General features: G+C 41.2%; 1 protein-coding gene across 1 annotated transcript; it reads right to left on the bottom strand.

Moving 5' to 3' along the window:
• Positions 1–2,842: 2,842 nt before the first annotated feature.
• Positions 2,843–26,832, bottom strand: LOC120052250 (fibronectin-like). The gene is made up of 8 exons (XM_038999070.1): positions 26,814–26,832; positions 26,360–26,626; positions 25,987–26,253; positions 9,826–10,095; positions 8,793–8,876; positions 3,866–4,005; positions 3,676–3,785; positions 2,843–3,349 (listed from the first exon to the last, which is right to left on the bottom strand). The coding sequence occupies exons 1-8, from the start codon at positions 26,830–26,832 to the stop codon at positions 3,217–3,219; spliced, it is 1,290 nt and encodes a 429-aa protein (XP_038854998.1). The 3' UTR covers positions 2,843–3,216.
• Positions 26,833–27,161: the final 329 nt, after the last annotated feature.

A 27,161-nucleotide genomic window follows, 5' to 3' on the forward strand; every position in this document is an offset into this window, starting at 1 on the left:
ATGGGTCTATACCGTAGTTTCAAAGAGATGTTTTGTGAAATAATGTGTTCTGTGTGAATGACAGTGCAGGCAATCTTCTTCAGTGAAATAAACCCAAACCTGGACTCAATGTAAGAGCAAATGCAGATCTAGAGATGAACCATCTCAGGAATACTGACCTGGGATCAAGTCATCATTCTGCTCTCGTAAAAGCCTGGGTTTTCTGCACGTTAACACTGGAAGCTTATTACCTTAAATGGATCAATTGAAAGTGTGGGTCAACAGCTCCAATCCAGATGTGTTGGTCATTACTGAGACGTGGTTAAGGAAGAGTGTTTTGAATACTGATGTTAACCTTTCTGGTTATAACCTTTTTCGGAAAGACAGATCTTCCAAAGGTGGTGGAGTGGCAATCTTTACCAAGGATCACCTTCAGTGCTCGGTTGTCTCCACCAAGTCTGTCCCCAAACAATTTGATTTGCTGGTTTTAAGCATTAAACTATCAAATAGCTCTTTGTTGACTGTTGCTGGGTGCTATCGTCCTCCATCAGCACCGGCCTGTACACTACCTGCCCTAAGCTCTCCCCTGGCACCTTACACTAAGTCTGAATTTGTCCTGCAGTATTTCCACCAGTATTTCTACTTGCACATTCTCATCTGCACATCTATATCTCCAGTGTTAATTTGCTAAATTGTAATTACTTCACTACTATGGCCTATTTATTGCCTTACCTCCTTACTCCATTTGCACACACTGCATATAGATTTTTCTATTGTTATTGACTGTACTTTTGTTTATCCCATGTGTAACTCTGTGTTGTTTTTGTCGCACTGCTTTGCTTTATCTTGGCCAGGTCGCAGTGCTTTGCTTTATCTTGGCCAGGTCGCAGTTGTAAATGAGAACTTGTTCTCAACAGGCCTACCTGGTTAAATAAAGGTGAAATAAAAAATGTAAAAAAATAAAAAAAATCCAAGAAGTTCGGTTTAACGGTTAACTTCATATTGCTGCAATCCCGCTACCGGGATCGATATGACGACAGCCAGTGAAAGTGCAGGGCGCCAAATTTAAAAAAGCAGAAATCTCATAATTAAAATTCCTCAAACATACATGTGTCTTATATCATTATAAAGGTAATCTTGTTGTTAATCCCACCAAAGTGTCCGATTTCAAATATGCTTTTCAGCGAAAGCACTACAAACGATTATGTTAGGTCACCACCAAACCACAATAAGCACAGCCATTTTTCCAGCGAAAGATAGCTTTCACAAAAAGCAGAAATAGAGATAAAATGAATCACTAACCTTTGATGATCTTCATCAGATGACACTCATAGGACTTCATGTAACACAATACATGCATGTTTTGTTTGATAAAGTTCATATTTATATAAAAAAATCTGAGTTTACATTGGCGCGTTACATTCACTAGTTCCAAAAACATCAAGTGATTTTGCATAGCCACATCGTTTCAACAGAAATACTCATCATAAATGTAGATGATAATACAAGTTATACACATGGAATTATAGATATACCTCTCCCTAATGCAACCGCTGTGTCAGATTTCAAAAAAACTTTACGGAAAAAACACACCATGCAATAATCTGAGACGGCGCTCAGAACAATAGCCAAATTAGCCGCGATGTTGGAGTCAACAGAAACCAGAAAATACATGATAAATGTTTCCTTACCTTTGATGAACTTCATCAGAATGCATTCCCAGGGATCCCAGGTCCACAATAAATGCTTGATTTGTTCGATAATGTCCGTTATTTATGTCCAATTAGCTACTTTGGTTAGCGCGTTTGGTAAACAATTCCAAAGTCACAAAGCGCGTCCACTATAATGTGACGAAATGTCCAAAAGTTCCATAACAGTCAGTAGAAACATGTCAAACGATGTACTGAATCAATCTTTAGAATGTTGTTAACATACATCTTGAATAACGTTCCAACCGGAGAATTACATCGACTTCAGTTGAGCATGGAGTAGAGCTGCCTATCACGTGAACGCGCGTGGTCAAAGCATGGTCAGCTCGTGGCAGTGGTTATATGAAAGTAGACTCCCAACCCTGTTGCTCTCAGGTGTGGATGATTGACAGGTGATTACTGATCAGAGAAGCTATATGAAAGTAGACTCCCAACCCTGTTGCTCTCAGGTGTGGATGATTGACAGGTGATTACTGATCAGAGAAGCTATATGAAAGTAGCCTCCCAACCAGGTTGTTTTCCTGCAGTTGGTTTGGATAGTCTTTTTGTTTTCCTTGTTGTGATTTTGTCACCCAGCTCTTGGGATGGCCAACTGAAGAGTCTCAACGGGCCTCCATTGGGCCACGGTGAGTTGTGAGTAAGCTGTATTCTGCCTAACTCTCTGGCTGTGAGAGAATCCCAAGTGACACCCCATTCCCTTTATAGTGCACTACTCACCAAAAGGAATGCATTACAAAGGGATAGGGTATAATTTGGGATTCTCTCTCTCCCTCTCTGAAATATAATACAACCATTAAACAACTAGATTCACTTGCTAAATAATATCTACTTTTCAAAACAGTTGAATCTAATCACTACCTGTATTAAAGGTCACCAGGGGTCGTGACTTGTTTGTTGCACTGGCGGCCATTGCAACCTGTCCTACTGTAGTCAATGATTAGTCCCAGTTAGTTTAGTAACAAAACCTTAGACACTGTTTTGATAACTGATGATTATTTATGATCCAACCCTTCATTCTGGTGCTGCCTCCACAGAGAGGAAGTTAACAAAATATGAGTTCAAATGTAAACAGTAACATTCACTCTGTCTTAAAAGGCACAACGTCATATTTACACCAGTTTTTCTTTCTTCAAGTTTAGGAGTAGATCTTTAAAATGTAGAGGTGTGAGAGAGGTGTCTTGTCCTTGTAGATTCCAGATGTTATACCCCTATTTATACACATTGTTTGACACACAGTATGAATACATGATTGCGTGTCAGCTTGTGCAGCAGACATTAGTCAGTCATGTTGCTCCTGGTCACGTGACGCGGTAGCCAAACCTGCGACTTCAAAAATCAGTGTCAGCTCTTGGCCCAAGAGGGATCAGTGTTTTCGTGTGTGTGTGTCTGAATGTGTGCATGTGTTCGTTTCTCTCCTACCTGTAGTTCAGAGTACCATTCTATCAAATCCCACCAGTCTTCAGACCATCATTAACATACAGTAGAGAGTTCATTCATCAGCAGTGCAGAGAAAGTAACTATGAGAAGACTATTTCTCACAGATCCATTCTTGTGAAAAGGAACATCCCAAATCCCTCCATACTCCTTGGCCTGATGATATGTAATAGATTTCCCCACAGTTCTGGTACGTACCACCACCAGGCTCTCCACTCCACCAATACCTGGTCCCGTGTGGCTCAGTTGGTAGAGCATGGCGCTTGCAACGCCAGGGTTGTGGGTTCATTCCCCACGGGGGGACCAGGATGAATATGTATGAACTTTCCAATTTGTAAGTCGCTCTGGATAAGAGCGTCTGCTAAAAGACTTAAATGTAAAATGTAAATGTAAAAACAACACATAGTTAGACTGATCACTCTCTCAGAACCTAGAGTATGAACAACACAGAGTTAGACTGACCACTCTCTCAGAACCTAGAGTATGAACAACACAGATAATCAGTCCTACACCTTCCACTGTGGTCAGTGTTATTAGAGCAGTAGTCTCTTACCTTGGGGTGGTCAGTGGGTTGCCGTCAACCCATTTCCAGGTCCCCTCAGTAACAGAATCAGTCAAACCAATCCAGACATAACTGACTGATTTAAACCCATTGATGAATGTCTGTTGTGGCACAGGAAAAGCATTGTTAATAATACATGATGGACTAATAAATAAAGTAGCTCTCTCTGTCTGTCTCTCACCTGTTCCTCTTCACTGTTAATGATCACCAGATCTGCTCCTCTCTCCAGACAGTCCTGTCTGCTCTCATTCCAGGTTTTCTTCTCAGTAGAGAGGTAGTAACATCTGCAGCCAAACCTTCTCCATCCTTCAGGACAGGACCCTAGAAGTTTGACATTTACTATCTTTGACAGGGGCCTATTTATATAATTAATATGAATTTGGGAAACAGAAATTATTAAATATGAAAAACATTAAACCTCTCACTAAAGGCTTCAGCCATACTAAAGTTATACTTAAATCTGAACTGGTTCTCCAGCAAATTAGTAAAAATGTCACACCTCATGTTCAACAATGGCATTTTTCCCTTTATTCAAATTACAACCTGTCACTTTGGTTATTTTTAAATGAAATGATCCCCAAAATATCGCTATTTTTTAAACAAGCCATAGAAAGTTGGTTGCAATTTCAGTTTAATCCAAATATTATGGTTAAACTCCAATATACTAATTGATTAAAAACACTATATTTTTGTAAAAAAAATGTAAAGCGGTATAATCTTTATACATTATAGAAATAGGACTGGTAGACGTGTTACACATGCAGCTAACAGAAATATATTGAAATGTCTGTTCTACTCAAAATTAAAACCAACGTTGGGAAGAGATTTTTGATGTACTGATTCCATGGTACATGGTTTATGAACTGATACACAAAACGACCCTGGATTTAAAAAAAAAACGTTTTAAAGTTTTAATTATTACACAACATTCGTGCAACCAATAGAATGTTATATACAGTGCATTCGGAAAGTGTTTAATGTTAAAAGAAATGTTCCCCCCGTCATCAATCCACACACAATACCCCATAATGACAAAGCAAACATTTTTTATTTTTTTTGCAAGTGTATTAAAAATAAAAAACTGAAATATTACATTTACATAAGTATTCAGACACTTTACTCAGTACTTTGTTGAAGCACATTTGGCAGTGATTACAGCCTTGAGTCTTCTTGGGTATGACGCTACAAGCTTGGCACACCTGTATTTGGAGAGTTTCTTCCATTCTTCTCTGCAGATCCTCTCAAGCTCTGTTAGTTTGGATGGGGAGCATCGCCGCAAAGCTATTTTAAGGTCTCTCCAGAGATGTTCGATCGGGTTTAAGTCCGGGCACTGGCTGGGCCACTCAAGGACATTCAGAGACTTGTCCCGAAGCCACTCCTGCGTTTTCTTGGCTGTGTGCTTAGGGTCGTTGTCCTGTTGGAAGGTGAACCTTCGCCCCCAGTCTGAGGTCCTGAGCACTCTGGAACATGTTTGCATCAAGGATCCCTCTGTACTTTGCTCTGTTCATCTTTGCCTCGATCCTGACTAGTCTCCCAGTCCCTGCCGCTGAAAAACATCCCCACAGCATGATGCTGCCTCCACCATCCTTCACCGTAGGGATGGTGCCTGGTTTCCTCCAGACATGACATGACGCTTGGCATTCAGGCTAAAGAGTTCAATCTAGGTTTCATGGTCAGAGTCCTTTAGGAGCCTTTTGACAAAATCCAAGCAGGCTGTCATGTGCCTTTTACTGAGGAGTGTCTTCTGTCTGGCCACTCTACCATAAAGGCCTAATTGGTGGACAACTGCAGAGATAGTTGTCCTTCTGGAAGGTTCTCCCATCTCCACAGAGGAACTCTGGAGCTCTGTCAGAGTGACCATCGGGTTCTTGTTCACCTCCCTGACCAAGGCCATTCTCCCCTGATTGCTCAGTTTGGCTGGGCGACCAGCTCTAGGAAGAGTCTTGGTTTATCCAAACTTCTTCCATTTAAGAATGATGGAGGCGACTGTGTACTTGGGGACCTTCAAATGCTCCTGAAACTTGTTGGTACGCTTCAATCAATGGAATTTACCACAGGTGGACTCCAATCAAGTTGTTGAAACATCTCAAGGATGATCAATGGAAGCAGGATGCACTGAGCTCAATTTCATTTCCCATTGCAAAGGGTCTGAATAGTTATCCTCTACAGGATCGGTGTCGCCCCCCCCCCCCCCCGGCGGGACAGTTGAGCTAACGTAGGCTAATGTGATTAGCATGATATTGTAAGTAACAAGAACATTTTCCAGGACAAAGACATATCAGATATTGGCAGAAAGCTTAAATTATTGTTGATCTAACTTCACTGTCCAATTTACAGTAGCTATTACAGTGAAAAAATACCATGCTATTGTTTGAGGAGAGTGCACAGTTATTAACTTAAATGTATTCATAAACCAATTAAGCACATTTGGGCAGTCTTGATACAACATTTTGAACAGAAATGCAATGGATCATTGGATCAGTCTAATTCTTTGCACATACACTGCTGCCATCTAGTGGCCAAAATCTAAACTGCGCCTATATTCCTTAGTCATATATTTGCATTTCATTGCATTATAAAGATGGAAAAAACTAACGTTTTTTTCTTTGTATTATCTTTTACCAGATCTATTGTGTTATATTCTCCTACATTCCTTTCACATTTCCACAAACTTCAAAGTGTTTCCGTTTAAATGGTATCAAGAATATGCATATCCTTGCTTCAGGTCCTGAGCTGCAGGCAGTTAGATTTGGGTATGTCATTCTAGGCGCAAATTGAAAAAAAGGTTCCGATCCTTCAGAGGTTAAGTCAACAAGGTATCTGTTTTTTATGACATTTGCAAACCCCCCAAAAAAATTTTTGTTTTGTTATTACGGGGTATTGTGTGTAGATTGATGAGGATATAATCCATTTTAGAATAAGGCTGTAACTTAATAAAATGTGAAAAAGTGAAGGGGTATGAATACTTTCTGAATGCATTGTATATGGGGGCGATACAACCATCCCAGCTCCAGATTTTGCTGCTTAGAGAAAGACTCATTAGATCAATTGTTTTGGTACTGTCCATATGTAGCTTGTTTTTGGTCGCAGGTTCAGGAATGACTGAAGAATTGCAACATTTACCTGGAGCTAACTCTGCAAATAGCACTGTTGGGTGATTTAAAAAGTCATAGTCAATCGATCAATAATATAATAATACTCCTAGCAAAAAATGTTTACTTTAATGTTACAATATGTGGACTCTATGAGACTAGAAAGGATCCAGATGTTTGTGAAACATCACAGCACAGTTGAAAAATATATGGCAAATATAAATCAAAACTGGATGGTGTTCAGATATAGATGGGAGGTGTTGAGTGGAGCTGAAGGATGGGACTAAAAACAAGCTAATTATTGTAAAATATACTCTGTCCATAAAATGTATATAGTATGTACAAGCTGGAAGTAGAAGCCTAAGTGTTGTTGTCCATTCGTTTACAACAATTAGGGGATGGGCGGTTGGGATAGGGGAATTAATAAGGAAAACATATATTTTTTAAATATATATACTACTGGTCAAAGGTTTGGACACACCTACTCATTCAAGGGTTTTTCTTTATTTTTACTATTTTCTACATTGTAGAATAATAGTGAAGACATCAAAACTATGAAATAACACATGGTTTCATGTAGTAACCGAAAACGTATTAAACAAATCAAAATATATTTTATATTTGAGATTCTTTAAAGTAATGATGGACTGTGGTTTCTCTTTGCTTATTTGAGCTGTTCTTGCCATAATATAGACTTGGTCTTGGTCTTGGTCTGTATACCTCCCTACCTTGTCACAACACAACTGATTGGCTCAAATGCATTAAGAAGGAAAGAAATTCCACAAATTAACTTTTAAGAAGGCACACCTGTTAATTTAAATGCATTCCAGGTAACTAGCTCATGAAGCTGGTTGAGAGAATGCCACGAGTGTGCAAAGCTGTCCTCAAGGCAAAGGGTTGCTATTTGAAGAATCTCAAATAGAAAATATATTTTGATTTGTTTAACACTTTTTTGGTTACTATATTATTCCATGTGTTATTTCATAGTGTTGATGTCTTCACTATTATTCTACAATGTAGAAAATAGTAAAAATAAAGAAAAACCCTTGAATGAGTAGGTGTTCGAAAACCTTTGACCGATAGAGTATGTATGCATGTATATATTTTACATACTGTATATACAGTATTTACAAAAAATATAAATGAGGGATTGTATATGGTGCAGACAATTACATTAATGGAAGCCACAATCTATCTGCAACATTAAAGCTGATCTACCCCCTAAAAAATAAAAGTATCTGAGTTCTAGGTAGTTCTGATGACCTCTGATCTCCTGTGATGTGTGTTGAGCGCAAAGGCAAAACACAGCTCCCGTCAATTTAATTTGTTTCTGCTCCTAATGGCCATGGCAAATACTACTTATTGAATATGATTGTGTGTGAGATAACAGGACAACTACAGAAAATGTGGATCAGCAAGCAAATAAAAAGGGGGCCCTTTGCACACATTTACCTTTGTTCTCCCAGTTCAGTCTTTCTATCTCCTCCTGTAGCTGGTCATGCTCCATAGTTGTAGTGTTTAGACTCTTCATCAACGTGTCTATTTCAGTGGTCCTGTTATTTAGACTATTCTGTAGCTGGTCTCTCTCTGTAGTCCTGGTATTTAGACTATTCTGTAGCTGGTCTCTCTCTGTGGTCCTGGTATTTAGACTATTCTGTAGCTGGTCTCTCTCAGTGGTCCTGGTATTTAGACTATTCTGTAGCTGGTCTCTCTCTGTGGTCCTGGTATTTAGACTATTCTGTAGCTGGTCTCTCTCTGTAGTCCTGGTATTTAGACTATTCTGTAGCTGGTCTCTCTCTGTGGTCCTGGTATTTAGACTATTCTGTAGCTGGTCTCTCGCTGTAGTCCTGGTATTTAGACTATTCTGTAGCTGGTCTCTCGCTGTAGTCCTGGTATTTAGACTATTCTGTAGATGGTCTCGCTCTGCAGTTGCATCTGTAAAAGGGAAAAGTAAATCAAAATGTGTAACTATCACAACATTGACTACAAATGTTTAATAAAAAACCATTAACTTACAGGAATCCCACAGGCCTATGATGACAGCCAGTAGAACACACACTGCAGCAACTCTGGAGGGTCTCTTCCACCACTGAAAATGTACTGAATCACAAGTTATTAAAGTCAGATCTTTGGTAATGTGTTTTACTGTATCATCAGTGTTTAATTTGAGCTGGATCCTGCGGGAACAGGATCCGGCACCTCTCAGTTTTGGACTGATGTGTTCCAGAACCTATTTGGTCAGATCCGCTACTTTTCATGGCATGAAAAATAATTGTTACTGTTTGCAATGTAAAAATTCGAATTAAAGCGCTCAAAGTTCATTTGAGTTTCCTCCTCATTTATTCTCATGCCCCCTAAAAAATGCAATGTAAAAACGTAGATTTTCAGCCCGCGCCTGATATTCTGAGAAAACGAAACTTTTCACTACTTTATTACACATTACGCTGTTATTTCTAACCCGATATGGATGAAAATACCTTCAAATTAAAGCTGAAGATTTGCACTTTAACCTCATAGTCATGATTTTAAAGCCAAACTTTTGGAGCACAGAGTCAAAAGAAGAAAACATGCTTGACAGTCAAGCAATAACTACGGAGGGCACCGTAGAGGTAAGGTATGGGCAGGTAGTCTCAATATTAACCTCATGGCACCTGAGCTCAATTTTGAGTCTCATAGCAAAAGGTCTGAATACTTATTTAAATAAGGTTTTATATTTTTTATACATTTGCAACAATTTCTAAACCTGTTTTCAATTAGTCAATATTGGTTATTGTGTGTAGATTGATGAATAAGGCTGGATAAGGCAGTAACGCAACAAAATGTGGAAAAAGTCAAGGGGTCTGAATATTTTCCTAATGCACTGTAAATCCTCTAAAGTTAAAGCAAGCAGAGGCAACTCATTGACATAATGACTCACATGAGCAGAAACAAGCATGAACATCCCATGCTGACACATTCATTATGACTATTTCATATTCATTTTTAGAACTAGTTCAAGTTTAATAAACTTTGACACCAGGCACAATACTTAAGTAGGGTACTTCCTTACTTGTGGTGAGGGTTGTTGATACCAGTTGACTTTGCTTTCCATTCTCCAGCACAGTGCAGACAGTGACAGAGTACTGAGTGACACATTGCAGGTCAGAGAGAGTGATGCTGTGTGAAGATGTGGTAGTGATGTGTGGTTCTGTCCCTGGACAGTGGTAGGAGATCTGGTAATGATGTTGGGTTTGGTCCAATCCTGGTGGCTGGTTCCAGCTAACAATAGCTGATGTGGTGTCCACTGAGTCAACAGTCAGCTGGTCTGGAGCAGGAAGTACTAAGAGAAAATACATTATTGTCAGGCCTACAGTTTAACTCCAGAAATATATTACAGGAGGGAAAGTAGAATAGTAGTTTAAAAGTAAAAGGTCAGTTTGCAATTCCTTTCGATATTTTTTATTCATTTTTTTATTTCACCTATATTTAACCAGGTAGGCCAGTTGAGAACAAGTTCTCATTTACAACTGTGATATGCAAAGCAGTAAGACAAAAACAATGTAATAAAAAAAAACTGTCAATAACTCAACAGAAAAATCTGTATACAGTCGTGGCCAAAAGTTTTGAGAATGACACAAATATTAATTTCCACAAAGTTTACTGCCTCAGTGTCTTTAGATATTTTTGTCAGATGTTACTATGGAATACTGAAGTATAATTACAAGCATTTCATACGTGTCAAAGGCTTTTATTGACAATTACATGAAGTTGATGCAAAGAGTCAATATTTGCGGTGTTGACCCTTCTTTTGCAAGAACTCTGCAATCCGCCCTGGCATGTTGGCAATTAACTTCTGGGCCACATCCTGACTGATGGCAGCCCATTCTTGCATAATCAATGCTTGGAGTTTGTCAGAATTTGTGGGGTTTTGTTTGTCCACCCGCCTCTTGAGGATTCACCACAAATTCTAAATGGGATTAAGGTCTGGGGAGTTTCCTGGCCATGGACCCAACATATCGATGTTTTGTTGCCCGAGCCACTTAGTTATCACTTTTGCCTTATGGCAAGGTGCTCCATCATGCTGGAAAAGGCATTGTTCGTCACAAAACTGTTCCTGGATGGTTGGGAGAAGTTGCTCTCAGAGGATGTGTTGGTACCATTCTAAATTCATGGCTGTGTTCTTAGGCAAAATTGTGAGTGAGCCCACTCCCTTGGCTGAGAAGCAACCCCACACATGAATGGTCTCAGGATGCTTTACTGTTGGCATGACACAGGACTGATGGTAGCGCTCACCTTGTCTTCTCCGGACAAGCTTTTTTCCGGATGCCCCAAACAATCGGAAAGGGGATTCATCAGAGAAAATGACTTTACCCAAGTCCTCAGCAGTCCAATCCCTGTACCTTTTGCAGAATATCAGTCTGGCCCTGATGTTTTTCATGGAGAGAAGTGGCTTCTTTGCTGTCCTTCTTGACACCAGCCCATCCTCCAAAAGTCTTTGCCTCACTGTGCGTGCAGATGCACTCACACCTGCCTGCTGCCATTCCTGAGCAAGCTCTGTACTGGTGCCCCGATCCCACAGCTGAATAAACTTTAGGAGACGGTCCTAGCGCTTGCTGGACTTTCTTGGGCGCCCTGAAGCCTTCTGCAGAAATGCAGTGGATTTTTTGGGGGGGGATTCAGTTCATTTGCATGGCAAGAGGGACTTTGCAATTAATTGCAATTCATCTGATCACTCTTTATAACATTCTGGAGTATATGAAAATTGCCATCATACAAACTGAGGCAGCAGACTTTGTGAAAATGTATATTTGTGTCATTCTCAAAACTTTTGGCCATGACTGTACAGTGTGTGCAAATGATGTAAGGAGGTAAGGCAATAAATAGGCCATAGTGGCGAAGTAATTACAAATTAGCAATTAACACAGGAGTGATATATGTGCAGATGAGGATGTGCAAGTAGAAATACTGGTGTGCAAAAGAGCAGAAAAACAAAAACAAATATTGGATGAGGTAGGTAGTTGGTTGGATGGGCTATTTACAGATGGGCTGTGTACAGCTGCAGCGATCGGTAAGCTGCTCTGACAGCTGATGCTTAAAGTCAGTGAAGGAGATATAACTTCAGTCATTTTTGCAATTCGTTCCAGTCATTGGCAGCAGAGAACTGGAAGAAAAGGCAGCCAAAGTAGGGATTGGCTTTGGGGGTGACCAGTGAAATATACCTGCTGGAGCGCATGCTACGGGTGGGTGCTGCTATGGTGACCAGTGAGCTGAGATAAGGCGGGGCTTTACCTAGCAAAGACTTATAGATGACCTGGTGCCAGTGGGTTTGGCAAGGAATATGTAGCGAGGACCAGCCAACGAGAGCATACAGGTTGCAGTGGTGGGTGGTATATGGGGCTTTGGTGATAAAACGGATGGCGCTGTGATAGACTGCATCCAATTTGCTGAGTAGAGTGTAGGAGGCTATTTTGTAAATTATATTGTCGAAGTCAAGGACCGGTAGGATAGTCAGTTTTACGAGGATAATGGGAAGAATTAAACTAAAGCAGATATGTCATGTAAAAAAAAAGAATCCACTAAATGCATTTATTTATCAACTTCACTGTGCCACTGCTACATTGTTGTCACCATGGCAACAAAACAAAACAACCGCTGCAGTTCTAAATCCTCTCCACAACAACAAGTGTTTTATAATGTAGTACTGGTAAAGTTAATGCAAGAAGAGGCAGATCAACTCATTGACGTAATGACTCACTAATGGAAGAAAGCATGAATTCAGACACTACAAAAACATTTATTAATTTCATCACCTTACTTTGCTACCTGACAACTTTACGGTTTTTACATTTTAATTACGTTTATATTTTTAGTTTTTCCCCTCACTCAACTTTTTTTTTTTTTCATTCTACTTTTTCACTCCGGACGCTTTATCTGGACGTGGTTCGTCAGGACCTCCAACAGCCGAAGTAGTAACATTAACATGATGCCTTCTAATTGCAGTCGCTGTACTCATAATATACAGGAGAACGATCGCCTTACGGCGAGGATAGCTGTGCTGCAAGCCCAGCTTCAGACGCAATCGTTAGGTAAGGGTAATTTCAGTGTAGAAAAGGATGAAACAGCGTCTGTGCCACCAGTAAGTACAGATAGTAACGTTAGTATAAATCCCCTCGCACTGTTCCCGCAGCCGGACAACTTTCTCATGGCTTCTGGAGGGAAATGCTGTAGGAATGCTCAACCGGTGTCGCTCATTCAGCCGACAGAAACTTTCAACCGGTTCTCCCCATTAAGCAACGGGTTGGAGTCTGAGGCCGAGCCTTCTCTGGTCTCTACTCCTCCCGTTACGGGGTCTGAGACGCCGAAGCTTCCCACCATTAGCTCTGACAAATTGAAAACCCTTGTCATTGGCGACTCCATTACCCGCAGTATTAGACTTAAAACGAATCATCCAGCGATCATACACTGTTTACCAGGGGGCAGGGCTACCGACGTTAAGGCTAATCTGAAGATGGTGCTGGCTAAGGCTAAAACTGGCGAGTGTAGAGAATATAGAGATATTGTTATCCACGTCGGCACCAACGATGTTAGGATGAAACAGTCAGAGGTCACCAAGCACAACATAGCTTCAGCATGTAAATCAGCTAGAAAGATGTGTCGGCATCGAGTAATTGTCTCTGAGCTCTACAGCAGAGTCTCACAACTCAATCGCTGGTTGAAAACTGTTTTCTGCCCCTCCCAAAAGATAGAATTTGTAGATAATTGGCCCTCTTTCTGGGACTCACCCACAAACAGGACCAAGCCTGACCTGCTGAGGAGTGATGGACTCCATCCTAGCTGGAGGAGAGCTCTCATCTTATCTACCAACATAGACAGGGCTCTAACTCCTCTAGCTTCACAATGAAATAGGGTGCAGGCCAGGCAGCAGGCTGTTAGCCAGCCTGCCAGCTTAATGGAGTCTGCCACTAGCACAGTCAGTGTAGTCAGCTCAGCTATCCACATTGAGACCGTGTCTGTGCCTCGACCTAGGTTGGGGAAAACTAAACATGGCAGTGTTCACTTTAGCAATCTCACTAGAATAAAGACCTCCTCCATTCCTGCCATTATTGAAAGAGATCGTGATACCTCACATCTCAAAATAGGGCTACTTAAAGTTAGATCCCTCACTTCAAAGGCAGTTATAGTCAATGAACTAATCACTGATCATAATCTTGATGTGATTGGCCTGACTGAAACATGGCTTAAGCCTGATGAATTTACTGTGTTAAATGAGGCCTCACCCCCTGGTTACACTAGTGACCATATCCCCTGTGCATCCCGCAAAGACGGAGGTGTTGCTAACATTTACGATAGCAAATTTCAATTGACCCCCCAAAAAATGACGTTTTCGTCTTTTGAGCTTCTAGTCATGAAATCTATGCAGCCTACTCAATCACTTTTTATAGCTACTGTTTACAGGCCTCCTGGGCCATATACAGCGTTCCTCACTGAGTTCCCTGAATTCCTATCGGACCTTGTAGTCATAACAGATAACACTCAAATTTTTGGTGATTTAAATATTTACATGGAAAAGTCCACAGACCCACTCCAAAAGGCTTTCGGAGCCATCATCGACTCAGTGGGTTTTGTCCAACATGTCTCTGGACCTACTCACTGTCACAGTCATACTCTGGATCTAGTTTTGTCCCATGGAATAAATGTTGTGGATCTTAATGTTTTCCTCATAATCCTGGACTATCGTACCACCATTTTATTACGTTTGCAATCGCAACAAATAATCTGCTCAGACCACAACCAAGGAGCATCAAAAGTCGTGCTATAAATTCTCAGACAACCCAAAGATTCCTTGATGCCCTTCCAGACTCCCTCTGCCTACCCAAGGACGTCAGAGGACAAAAATCAGTTAACCACCTAACTGAGGAACTCAATTTAACCTTGCGCAATACCCTAGATGCAGTTGCACCCCTAAAAACTAAAAACATTTGTCATAAGAAACTAGCTCCCTGGTACACAGAAAATACCCAAGCTCTGAAGCAAGCTTCCAGTAAATTGGAACGGAAATGGCGCCACACCAAACTGGAAGTCTTCCGACTAGCTTGGAAAGACAGTACCGTGCAGTATCGAAGAGCCCTCACTGCTGCTCGATCATCCTATTTTTCCAACTTAATTGAGGAAAATAAGAACAATCCGAAATGTATTTTTGATACTGTCGCAAAGCTAACTAAAAAGCAGCATTCCCCAAGAGAGGATGGCTTTCACTTCAGCAGTAATACATTCATGAACTTCTTTGAGGAAAAGATCATGATCATTAGAAAGCATATTACGGACTCCTCTTTAAATCTGTGTATTCCTCCAAAGCTCAGTTGTCCTGAGTCTGCACAACTCTGCCAGGACCTAGGATCAAGAGAGACACTCAAGTGTTTTAGTACTATAATCTCTTGACACAATGATGAAAATAATCATGGCCTCTAAACCTTCAAGCTGCATACTGGACCCTATTCCAACTAAACTACTGAAAGAGCTGCTTCCTGTGCTTGGCCCTCCTATGTTGAACATAATAAACGGCTCTCTATCCACCGGATGTGTACCAAACTCACTACAAGCGGCAGTAAAAAAGCCTCTCTTGAAAAAGCCAAACCTTGACGCAGAAAATAGAAAAACTATCGGCCTATATCGAATCTTCCATTCTTCTAAAAAAAAAATTGAAAAAGCTGCTGCGCAGCAACTCACTGCCTCCCTGAAGACAAACAATGTATACGAAATGCTTCAGTCTGGTTTTAGACCCCATCATAGCACTGAGACTGCACTTATGAAGGTGGTAAATTACCTTTTAATGGCGTCAGACCGAGGCTCTGCATCTGTCCTCGTGCTCCTAGACCTTAGTGCTGCTTTTGATACCATCGATCACCACATTCTTCTGGAAAGATTGGAAACCCAAATTGGCCTACACGGACAAGTTCTGGCCTGGTTTAGATCTTATCTGTCGGAAAGATATCAGTTTGTCTCTGAATGGTTTGTCCTCTGACAAATCAACTGTAAATTTCGGTGTTCCTCAAGGTTCCGTTTTAGGACCACTATTGTTTTCATTATATATTTTACCTCTTGGGGATGTCATTCGAAAACATAATGTTAACTTTCACTGCTATGCGGATGACACACAGCTGTACATTTCAATGAAACATGGTGAAGCCCCAAAATTGCCCTCGCTAGAAGCCTGTGTTTCAGACATAAGGAAGTGGATGGCTGAAAACTTTCTACATTTATACTCGGACAAAACAGAGATGCTTGTTCTAGGTCCCAAGAAACAAAGAGATCTTCTGTTGAATATGACAATTAATCTTGATGGTTGTACAGTCTTCTCAAATAAAACTGTGAAGGACCTCGGCGTTACTCTGGACCCTGATCCCTCTTTTGACGCACATTTCAAGACTGTTTCAAGGACAGCTTTTTTTCCATCTACGTAACATTGCAAAAATCAGAAACATTCTCTCCAAAAATGATGCAGGTTAGACTACTGCAATGCTCTACTTTCCGGCTACCCGGATAAAGCACTAAATAAACTTCAGTTAGTGCTAAATACGGCTGCTAGAATCCTGACTAGAACCCCAGAAATGTATCATATTACTCCAGTGCTAGCCTCCCTACACTGGCTTCCTGTTAAGGCAAGGGCTGATTTCAAGGTTTTACTGCTAACCTACAAAGCATTACATGGGCTTGCTCCTACCTATCTTTCCGATTTGGTCCTGCCGTACATACCTACACGTACGCTACGGTCACAAGACGCAGGCCTCCTAATTCTCCCTAGAATTTCTAAGCAAACAGCTGGACGCAGGGCTTTCTCCTATAGAGCTCCATTTTTATGGAATGGTCTGCCTACCCATGTGAGAGACGCAGACTCAGTCTCAACCTTTAAGTCTTTACTGAAGACTCATCTCTTCAGTGCGTCATATGATTGAGTATAGTCTGGCCCAGGAGTGTGAAGGTGACGGAAAGGCTCTGGAGCAACGAACCGCCCTTGCTGTCTCTGCCTGGCCGGTTCCCCTCTCTCCACTGGGATTCTCTGCCTCTAACCCTATTACAGGCTGAGTCAGTGGCTTACTGGTGCTCTTCCATGCCGTCCCTAGGAGGGGTGCGTCACTTGAGATCTTTGTGGGCTATACTCGGTCTTGTCTCAGGATGGTAAGTTGGTGGTTGAAGATATCCCTCTAGTGGTGTGGGGGCTGTGCTTTGGCAAAGTGGGTGGGGTTATATCCAGCCTGTTTGGCCCTGTCCGGGGGTGTCATCGGATGGGGCCACAGTGTCTCCTGACCCCTCCTGTCTCAGCCTCCAGTATTTATGCTACAGTAGTTTATGTGTCGGGGGGCTAGGGTCAGTCTGTTACATCTGGAGTATTTCTCCTGTCTTATACAGTGTCCTGTGTGAATTTAATTATGCTCTCTCTAATTCTCTCTTTCTCTCTTTCTTTCTCTCTCTCTCAGAGGACCTGAGCCCTAGGACCATGCCTCAGGACTACCTGGCATGATGACACCTTGTTATCCCCAGTCCACCTGTCCATGCTGCTGCTCCAGTTTCAACTGTTCTGCCTGCGGCTATGGAACCCTGACCTGTTCACCGGACGTGCTACCTGTCCCACACCTGCTGTTTTCAACTCTCTAGAGACAGCAGTAGTAGAGATACTCTTTATGATCGGCTATGAAAAGCCAACTGACATTTACTCCTGAGGTGCTGACTTCTTGCACCCTCGATAACTACTGTGATTATTATTATTTGACCATGCTGGTCATTTATGAACTTTTGAACATCTTGGCCATGTTCTGTTATAATCTCCACCCGGCACAGCCAGAAGAGGACTGGCCACCCTTCATAGCCTGGTTCCTCACTAGGTTTCTTCCTAGGTTTTGGCCTTTCTAAGGAGTTTTTAGCCACCGTGCTTCTACACCTGCATTTCTTGCTGTTTGGGGTTTTAGGCTGGGTTTCTGTACAGCACTTTGAGATATCAGCTGATGTAAGAAGGGCTATATAAATAAATGTGATCACCAAAATGCATGATGAGATCTGGGAAATTCAGCATCATATTTCTCATCAGGGAAGATACTGTACCTTTACATGCCATGCTGATACATCCATTAGGATTAGTTTATATCTTTTTTGATAATTAGTTAAGGTTTGATAAATATTATCTGGTGTCAAACTTGATGTATTTTACTTCCTTACCTGTGGTGAAGGTTGTTGACACCAGTTCACTTTGCTTTCCATTTTCCAGCACAGTGCAGACAATGACAGAGTATTCAGTCGCAGGTTCCAGATCAGAGAGAGTGATGCTGTGTGAAGACGTGGTAGTGATGTGTGGTTCTGTCCCTGGACAGTGGTAGGAGATCTGGTAATGATGTTGGGTTTGGTTCAATCCTGGTGGCCGTCTCCAGCTAACAGCAGCTGATGTGGTGTTCACTGAGTCAACAGTCAGCTGGTCTGGAGCAGGAAGTACTAAGGGAAAATACACTACTGTCAGTGCTAAAGTTTAACTCCAGAAATAAACTGCAGGAGGAAAAGTAGAATATTAGTTGAAAAAATAGAAAAAGCCAGCTTGCAATTACTTTTGATATGGGAAGAAATAAGCTAAAGCAGAAGTCACAACAGAAGCTGATTTGTAACAAAATGAAGTGTTTCTGCTATTCCGGCACCATTTCATTTCTCTATTCCGGCACCGCGCTTGGACTTTCTGACGGGCCGCCCCCAGGTGTTGAGGGTAGGTAGCAACACATCTGCCACGCTGATCCTCAACACTGGAGCCCCTCAGGGTTGCGTACTAAGTCCCCTCCTGTACTCCCTGCTCACCCACGACTGCATGGCCAGGCACGACACCAACAGCATCATCAAGTTTGCAGATGACAGTGGTAGGCCTGATCACCGACAACGACGAGACAGCCTTTAGGGAGGAGGTCAGGGACCTGGCCGGGTGGTGCCAGAATAACAACCTATCCCTTAATGTAATCAAGACAAAGGAGATGATTGTGGACTACAGGAAAAGGAGGACCAAGCACGCCCCCATTCTCATTGACGGCGCTGTAGAGGAGCAGGTTGAGAGCTTCAAGTTCCTTGGTGTCCACATCACCAAAAAACTAGAATGGTCCAAACACACCAAGACAGTCGTGAAGAGGGCACGACAAAGCCTATTCCCCCTCAGGAAACTAAATAGATTTGGCATGGGTCCTCAGATTCAAAAAATATTCTACAGCTGCATCATTGAGAGCATCCTGACTGGTTGCATCACTGCCTGGTATGGCAACTGCTTGGCCTCCGACCACAAGGCACTACAGAGGGTAGTACATACAGCCCAGTACATCACTGGGGCCAAGCTGCCTTCCATCCAGGACCTCTACACCAGGCGGTGTCAGAGGAAGGCCCTAAAAATTGTCAAAGATCCCAGCCACCCTAGTCATAGACTGTTCTCTCTACTACCGCATGGCAAGCGGTACCGGAGCACCAAGTCTATGACCAAAAGGCTTCCCTACAGCTTTTACCCCCAAGCCATAGGCCATAAGACTCCTGGACAGGTAATCAAATGGCTACCCGGACTATTTGCATTGTGTTCCGCCACCCCCAACCCGCCATTCCCTCTTCTACGCTGCTATTCTCTGTTTATCATCTATGCATAGTCCCTTTAACTATACCTACATGTACATTATTACCTCAATTAGCCAGACTAACCGGTGCCCCTGCACCTCTGTGCCGGTACCACCTGTATATAGCCCTGTATATAGCCTCGCTACTGTTATTTTCACTGTCACTGTACTGTTTGTTATTTATCTATTATTTACCTAATATCTATTTTTTACTTAAACATTTCACTGTTGGTTAGGGCTTGTAAGTAAGCATTTCACTGTTGTATTCGGCACACGTGACAAATAAACTGATTTGATTTATATTCATAAATTCAGATAAATGAAAAGAACGCTGGGATTTATAAATACTCTCCACAATAACAAGGGTTTTACGCTGTACTTTGGATAAAGTTAAAACAAGCAGAGGCAGATCAACTCCTTGACATAATGACTCACAGTGGTGTAAAGTACTTAAGTAAAAATACTTGAAAGTACTACTTTTAAGTAGTTATTCGGGTATCTGTACTTTACTATTTATGTATGACTACTTTTACTTCACTACATTCCTTAAGAAAATAATGTACTTTTTACTCCATACATTTTCCCTGATACACAAAAGGTCCTCGTTACATTTCGAATACTTAGAAAAACAGAAAAATATTATAATTCACACACTTATCAAGAGAACATCCCTGGTCATCCCTACTGCCTCTGATCTGGCGGACGCCCTAAACTCAAATGCTTAGTTTGTAAATGATGTCTGAGTGTTGGAGTGTGCCCCTGGATATCCGTAAATTAAAATTAAAAAATGGTGCCGTCTGGTTTGCTTAATATAAGGAATGTGAAATGATTTATACTTTTACTTTTGATACTTGAGTATATTTAAAACCACATACTTTTAGACTTTACTCAAGTAGTATTTTACCGGGTGACTTTCACCTTTACTTGAGTAATTTTCTATTATGGTATCTTTACTTTTACTCAAGTATGACAATTGGTTACTTTTCCCACCACTGATGACTCACAGAAACAGAAGAAAGCATGAACTCAGATATTATAAACATTCATTGATTTCAGCACCAAACTGCATTTTGTAATCTGGGGAAATCACATATAGTCATTTTGATAACCAGAAATAATACTTAAGTAGGGTACTTACTTGTTGTGAGGGTTGTTAACACCAGTTTACTTTGCTTTCCATTTTCCAGCACAGTGCAGACGGTGACAGAGTATTCAGTCGCAGGTTCCAGATCAGAGAGAGTGATGCTGTGTGAAGATGTGGTAGTGATGTGTGGTTCTGTCCCTGGACAGCGGTAAGAGATCTGGTAATGATGTTGGGTTTGGTCCAATCCTGGTGGCTGGCTCCAGCTAACAGCAGCTGATGTGGTGTCCACTGAGTCAATATTCAGCTGGTCTGGAGCAGGAAGTACTAGGGGAAAATACATTATTGTCAGTGTTACAGTTTAACTCCAGATATACACTGAGTGTACAAAACATTAAGGATACCTGCTCTTTCCATGTCAGACTGACCAGGTGAATCCAGATTAAAGTTATGATCCCTTATTAATGTCACTTGTTAAATCCACTTCAATCAGTTTAGATGAAGGAGAGGACACAGGTTAAAGAAGGATTTTGTATGTGTGCCATTCAGAGGGTGAATGGGCAAGACAGAAATATTTAAGTGCCTTTGAACGGGGTATGGTATGTGCCAAGAGCATAAGTTTGGGTCAAGAACTGAAACGCTGCTGGGTTTTTCACGCTCAACAGTTTCCCATGTGTATCAAGAATGTTCCACCACCCAAAGGACATCCAGCCAACTTGACAACTGTGGAAAGAATTGGAGTCAACATGGGCCAGCATCCCTGTGGAATGCTTTCGACACCTAGTAGAGTCCATGCCCTGATGGATTGAGGCTGTTCTGAGGGCTAAATGTTTTGTACACTCAAATGTAATGAAATGTTTAACAGATGTTCCACTTAACATTTCTCAAAAATTTAATAATCAGAAAAATGTAAAAGTTGTAAAAAAAGAAAGTCCTCAAGCTTTCGATAAAGAGATACATAACTTCCTCTCAGATAATGTCTGAACTATGCATCTTTCAGCCTCCACAAAAGGCCAAAATCTGTTGATTAGGCTGCTAGGTGTTTCACTAAGGATTGCCATAGTGTTTTAAGATGTTTTACCTAGAGCTGTGGAGGTCATGACATTTAGTCAGCTGGTTATTGTCATGCAATAGACAGCCGGTCTCATGGCAATTGACCGAGAAATAATGAATTATTTACAAGGTTTAATGTTTGATTTGATACATGAAATAATTCATGAATCATTTGCCAGTAAGAAGCTGCTAGCCATTGGCTGTTAATAACAGCTGACATCTGCTAACTGGCAGGCACAAAAACAGTGTTTAACTTCGGGGGGTACAGACCACAAGAAATCAGCTGCCGAAAATGCACAGTCAAAGAACAGATTATTCTGTCAAGGAAGTCATTTTTTTATTTGAAATAAAGGCATACTAAGACCAAATAAATGTGACGGGTAAATGATAACACATTAGTGCATTTATTAAAATGCTGGAAGTGAATGCTAGAATTAAACAATGAACTATACAAATGAGCAAAAGGCGTGTGCATTGAGGAAATAGACGGCTGGCTCAAATAGAAACCTGTCTCTAATAAGCGCCTGTTGTTTCCAGTGATTTATGCAAATAAACCCCTGGGCTATTCATTTCAGTTTTATGGTAAACACGTTTAACATCTCCAGGCCTCAACACCTACAAGCCACTGATGCCTTTGGAACATCTACATGTTTTAAGTGTAATAAATCATTTAATATACACCATCACAATAAATACATGATGTATGTTAGGCAGGACTAAATAAACATATGAAGAAAATGTATTTCAGAAGAACAGGAGAGTTGGAATACTGTATATTATCTGGTTAAGCGCCATGCCATTGGCTGTAGACTTGTTCATTTAGCAGACAAGATATGCTTAAATCCCGTGCAATTATTTTATATAATTTTATAGTAAGAATCAATCATTATTTTAATTCTGTTTTATTTTGGGGGGGCTTGGGCTCATATAGGCCTATACATAAGCTCTTATGCTCATGGGTGTTTTGAATGAATCACCACCTTAGAAAGGGCTGTTCATTTCGTTGTGTTTGACTTTGAAACAACATCCACAACTACTATGTTTTCCACTCAGTTTCAACCTGTTATTGAACTTCTTTCTTCAACTTGATCATCACAGTGAGGTGAGTTTTAAAACCACAATACTGTTTAAGTGTTTGATGTGATTTTCAATTGCATTGATGTCAGAGAGGTTACAGGGACAATAGAGCCCTGAGTACCAAGCCATTAGGACCTGATGGTAGTTTGCAAGTTGGGTACTACCAAAGCATGTCCAGAGTGCAAAAAAGGAGATTACCGTGACTCAGTAGTCATGTGGAATTTTACTGAGGTCATGACCCATGACTGCCGGTAATACGTGACCGACCGGCTCGATCTTATGTAGCAACATTTCAAATAGTGTATTTTACAGTGGATAAAAGTAGAGACTCAGAGTTACAAAATGGTATAGAATACACTACAGTTGAGGAACAATGGGAAAGTAATTCTGCTTTCTAAGTTGATAAACTTGTAACCTCACTTTAGAGAAAATGGCCTTTGAATGCTTTGGTAAACCTACTGGAGAGCTCTTCTTTGTCTACGCCCATTCAGCATCGCTCACACCCTCTTAAGCTTTAGCCCCACCCATCTCTTTAGGGATTCACATGTGAGGCCATGTACTAAACATTTCAAGACTAAAGGCTGGTTTAAACTACGGTGTGTTTGTAAATTTTATCTAGAGTGCCATTGTGCTCTGGGTGTTCGTAAACTCAAGAGTATTGCCAGAATGTTCATTCGTAAATTCAGAGCGCACACTAGTAGGGTTGATCCGAGTGTTCTGTCCTAACAGCAGTCAAGCACCCAAGCTAACGTTGGCTAGCTTACTAGCTACTTCCAGATACAAATGAGAGAACAGCTCACTGACCATTTTACTCACCCTAGCAGAGCTGGTTAAGCTGTTTTTATGTTATCCAGAGCGTTGGTGACTGCAACTGTGCTGCTGGTAACAATTGAATTACGTTTAATTTGCCAACGTTTACTGACACCGGCCATATTCATCGGGTGTTGAGCGTTCATAAATTGGTCAGTTATTCTGCCCTCTGGCACACAGACGAGAGTGCTCTGAAATCAGAGTAGACAGCTAGAGCGAATTTACCAGTTACATATATCAACAGTTGTCGCAGTGACATCATGAACATTCTATTTAAATGGTTACTTGCATAATGGAGTCCTTCGTATCTAAGACATGTAGCTAGCTAGACAATGAACCATAATCCCTCATGACATTACTACCCTGCATGAATCTGCAGGTAGCTAACCAACCAGGTTCAATGTTAGCTAGCTAATATTAGGCTATAACCAGCAAAGGCTCTGATATACAAATAATATAACTACACACAGATCATACACATAATGTTAGCTAGCTAAAAGTACACTAACTCATAATGAAAACGACTGAAAAAAATTGAAATGTTTACTACATGAAAATGTAGCTGTATACTTGGATGGACACTTCTAACTCTTGAAGATTTAACAATTTCATGGTCACCGCAACATCACTCTACTTTTCCACCGGTAACGTTCTAGTCATTTTATTAAATGTTTAAGGGATTCATTTTTTAAATGTTTATAGCCTTACAGAGGGAAAAGTAGAATAAACCCAGGGCTTTTGATATGGGAAGAAATAAACTAGAAACAGAACAGAAGAAACAAAATGTGTATTTGTAATGTAACAAAATTGTTGTTGTTTGTTTACTTTATTTTATTTATTGAACCTTTGTTTAACTAGGCAACTTAGTTAAAAACAAATTCGTATTTACATGACGACCTACTAAAAGGCCTCCTGCGGGGACGGGGGCTGCGATTAAAAATATAAATAACACACACACACAAGACAGACAACACAACACTACATAAAGAGAGACCTAAGACAACATAGCAAGGCAGCAACACATGGCAACACAGCATGGTAGCAATACAACATGGTACAAACATTATTGGGCACAGACAACAGCACAAAGGGAAAAGTAGAGACAACAATACATCACACAAAGCAGCCATAACTGTCAGTAAGAGTGTCCATGATTGAGTCTTTGAAAGAAGAGATGGAGATAAAACAGTTTGAGTGTTTGTTGCAGCTCGTTCCAGTCGCTAGCTGCAGCGAACTGAAAAGAAGAGTGACCCATGGATGTGTGTGCTTTGGGAACCTTTGACAAAATGTGACTGTCAGAACGGGTGTTGTATGTGGAGGATGGGGGCTGAAGTATATATCTCAGATAGGGAGGGGGGAGTGAGGTCTAAGAGGGTTTTATAAATACGTATCAACCAGTGGGTCTTGCGACAGGTATACAGAGATGACCAGTTTAGAGGAGTATAGAGGGCAGTGATGTGGAGGAGTATTGGTTGCAAATCGGATGGCTGAATGGTAAAGCACATCGAGCCGCTCGAGAGCACCCTTGCCTGTCGATCTATAAATTATGTCTCCATAATCTAGCATGGGAAGGGTGGTCATCTGAATCAGGGTTAGTTTGGCAGGTGGGGTGAATGAGGAGTGATTACGATAGAGGAAACCAAGTCTAGATTTGACTTTAGCCTGCAGCTTTGATATGTGCTGAGAGAAGGGTAGTGTACCCTCTAACCATACTCCCAAGTACTTGTATGAGGTGACTACCTCAAGCTCTAAACCCTCAAGAGGTAGTAATCACACCTGTGGGGAAAGGGGCATTCTTCTTACCAAACCACATTACCTTTTTTTAGGAGGTGTTCAGAACAAGGTTAAGGGTAGAAAAAGCTTGTTGGACACTAAGAAAGCTTTGTTGTAGAGCGTTTAACACAAAATCCGGGGAGGGGCCAGCTAAGTATAAGACTGTATCATCTGCATATAAATGGATGAGAGAGCTTCCTACTGCTTGAGCTACAGTATGTTGTTGATGTAAATGGAGAAGAGCATGGGGCCTAGGATCGAGCATTGGGGTACACCCTTGGTGACAGGTAGTAGCTGAGACAGTAGATGTTCTGAGTTTATGCACTGCACTCTGAGAGAGGTAGTTAGCAAACCAGGCCAAAGACCCCTCAGAGATACCAATACTCCTGAACCGGCCCACAAGAATGGAATGGTCTACCGTATCAAAAGCTTTGGCCAAGAAAAAAAATATGGCTGCACAACATTGCTTAGAATCAAGGGCAACGGTGATATCATTAAGGTTACAGTGACACATCCATAACCTGAGCGGAAACCAGATTGCATACCAGAGAGGATACTATAGATTATTCTATAGACGTCAAGAAAGCCAGTCAGTTGATTATTGACAAGTTTTTCCAACTTTTGATAAACAGCACAAAATAGAAATAGGCCTATAACAGCTAGGATCAGCTTGATCTCACCCTTTAAATAAAGGACAAACCACAGCTGCCTTCCAAGCAATGGGAACCTGCCCAGAAAGGAGAGACAGGTTAAAAGGTTGGAGAGAGGCTTTAGTGGCAAAGAGATGATGAGCTGTAATTGGGGGAAGATCTCTTACTAGTGCAGACTGTTGTAGAGACAGATTCACTCTGTTCCCCATTGCTCAGCACAGTTGAAACACTAACAGTGTACTCTGTGCCAGGTTGCAGGTTTGAGAAAGTCTTGTAGCAGTGGTCAGTATTGGCTGCACGGGGGTCTGTTCCTGGGATGCAGTGTGATATGAGGAAGCGCTGTGGGACTTTCTCCATCCCTTCAGCCTTGGACCAGTGGAGAGTGAAGGAGGTCTCTTCCAAATGGTCTATTTTTAAATCTCTGGGTGGGACCACTGGAACAAAAATCAAGACTTGTTTAGAATAGAATATGTGCAAAAATGTCTCTAGTAATGAATGACTGATGTAGTCTGAATAAAAACACAAGTTAGCCTACTATACCTGTGGATAGGGATGCTGAGACCCATCTGCTTTGTCTTCCATCTTCTCCCTCTGTAGCCATGTTGAACTGGTACTTTTCACCAGGTTTGAGACTGCTTATTTCAAGATAATGCCCACCTTTCACTCTTGTTGAGCTTGTTTCACCGTCACACCCCCAGGTCACTCTGAATGTCTGTGTTCCTGTCAGCCCCTGAGGAGAACTCCAGCTCAGAGACACAGAATCTAATGTCAGCAACAGGACCTGGATGTCACCAGGAGGGGGCAGCACTGGTGAAGGAATAATGAGAGAGAGTGAAACCAGACTTTATTGAAAATAAAATTACAAAAACAAGTGTATTATTCATCCCAGCAGTAAAGGGACAACAATTGATATCTTAGTAAATGTATCATCTTAAATTGAGATTTAAATTAAATAATATAGTTTGTGTCAGTTTATTCTGTGTTCCATACCTACCATCATCTAAGGACAGCATTGCGTGCTGGTCGCCATAACAACTCTTAACTCTTAAAGTGTGGGAACAAAATAAGAATCAGTCATTTCTTTAACAACATAGAAATTGTTACTTTGCTAAATGTACAACAAATATTTTAAAGTCAAGATACATCAACTGCTTTTGACATACAGGTAACTGCCAAAATAAAGGAAACACTGGAGTAAATGAGAGATAAAGTATATTGAAAGCAGGTGCTTCCACTAAAGGTCGACCGATTAATCAGAATGGCCGATTAATTAAGGCCGATTTCAAGGTTTCATAACAATCGGTAATCGGCATTTTTGGACACTGATTATGGCTGATTACAT

Source organism: Salvelinus namaycush, chromosome 8 (genome assembly GCF_016432855.1).
Source record: "Salvelinus namaycush isolate Seneca chromosome 8, SaNama_1.0, whole genome shotgun sequence".
In the NCBI taxonomy this organism is placed as follows: Eukaryota; Metazoa; Chordata; class Actinopteri; order Salmoniformes; family Salmonidae; genus Salvelinus; species Salvelinus namaycush.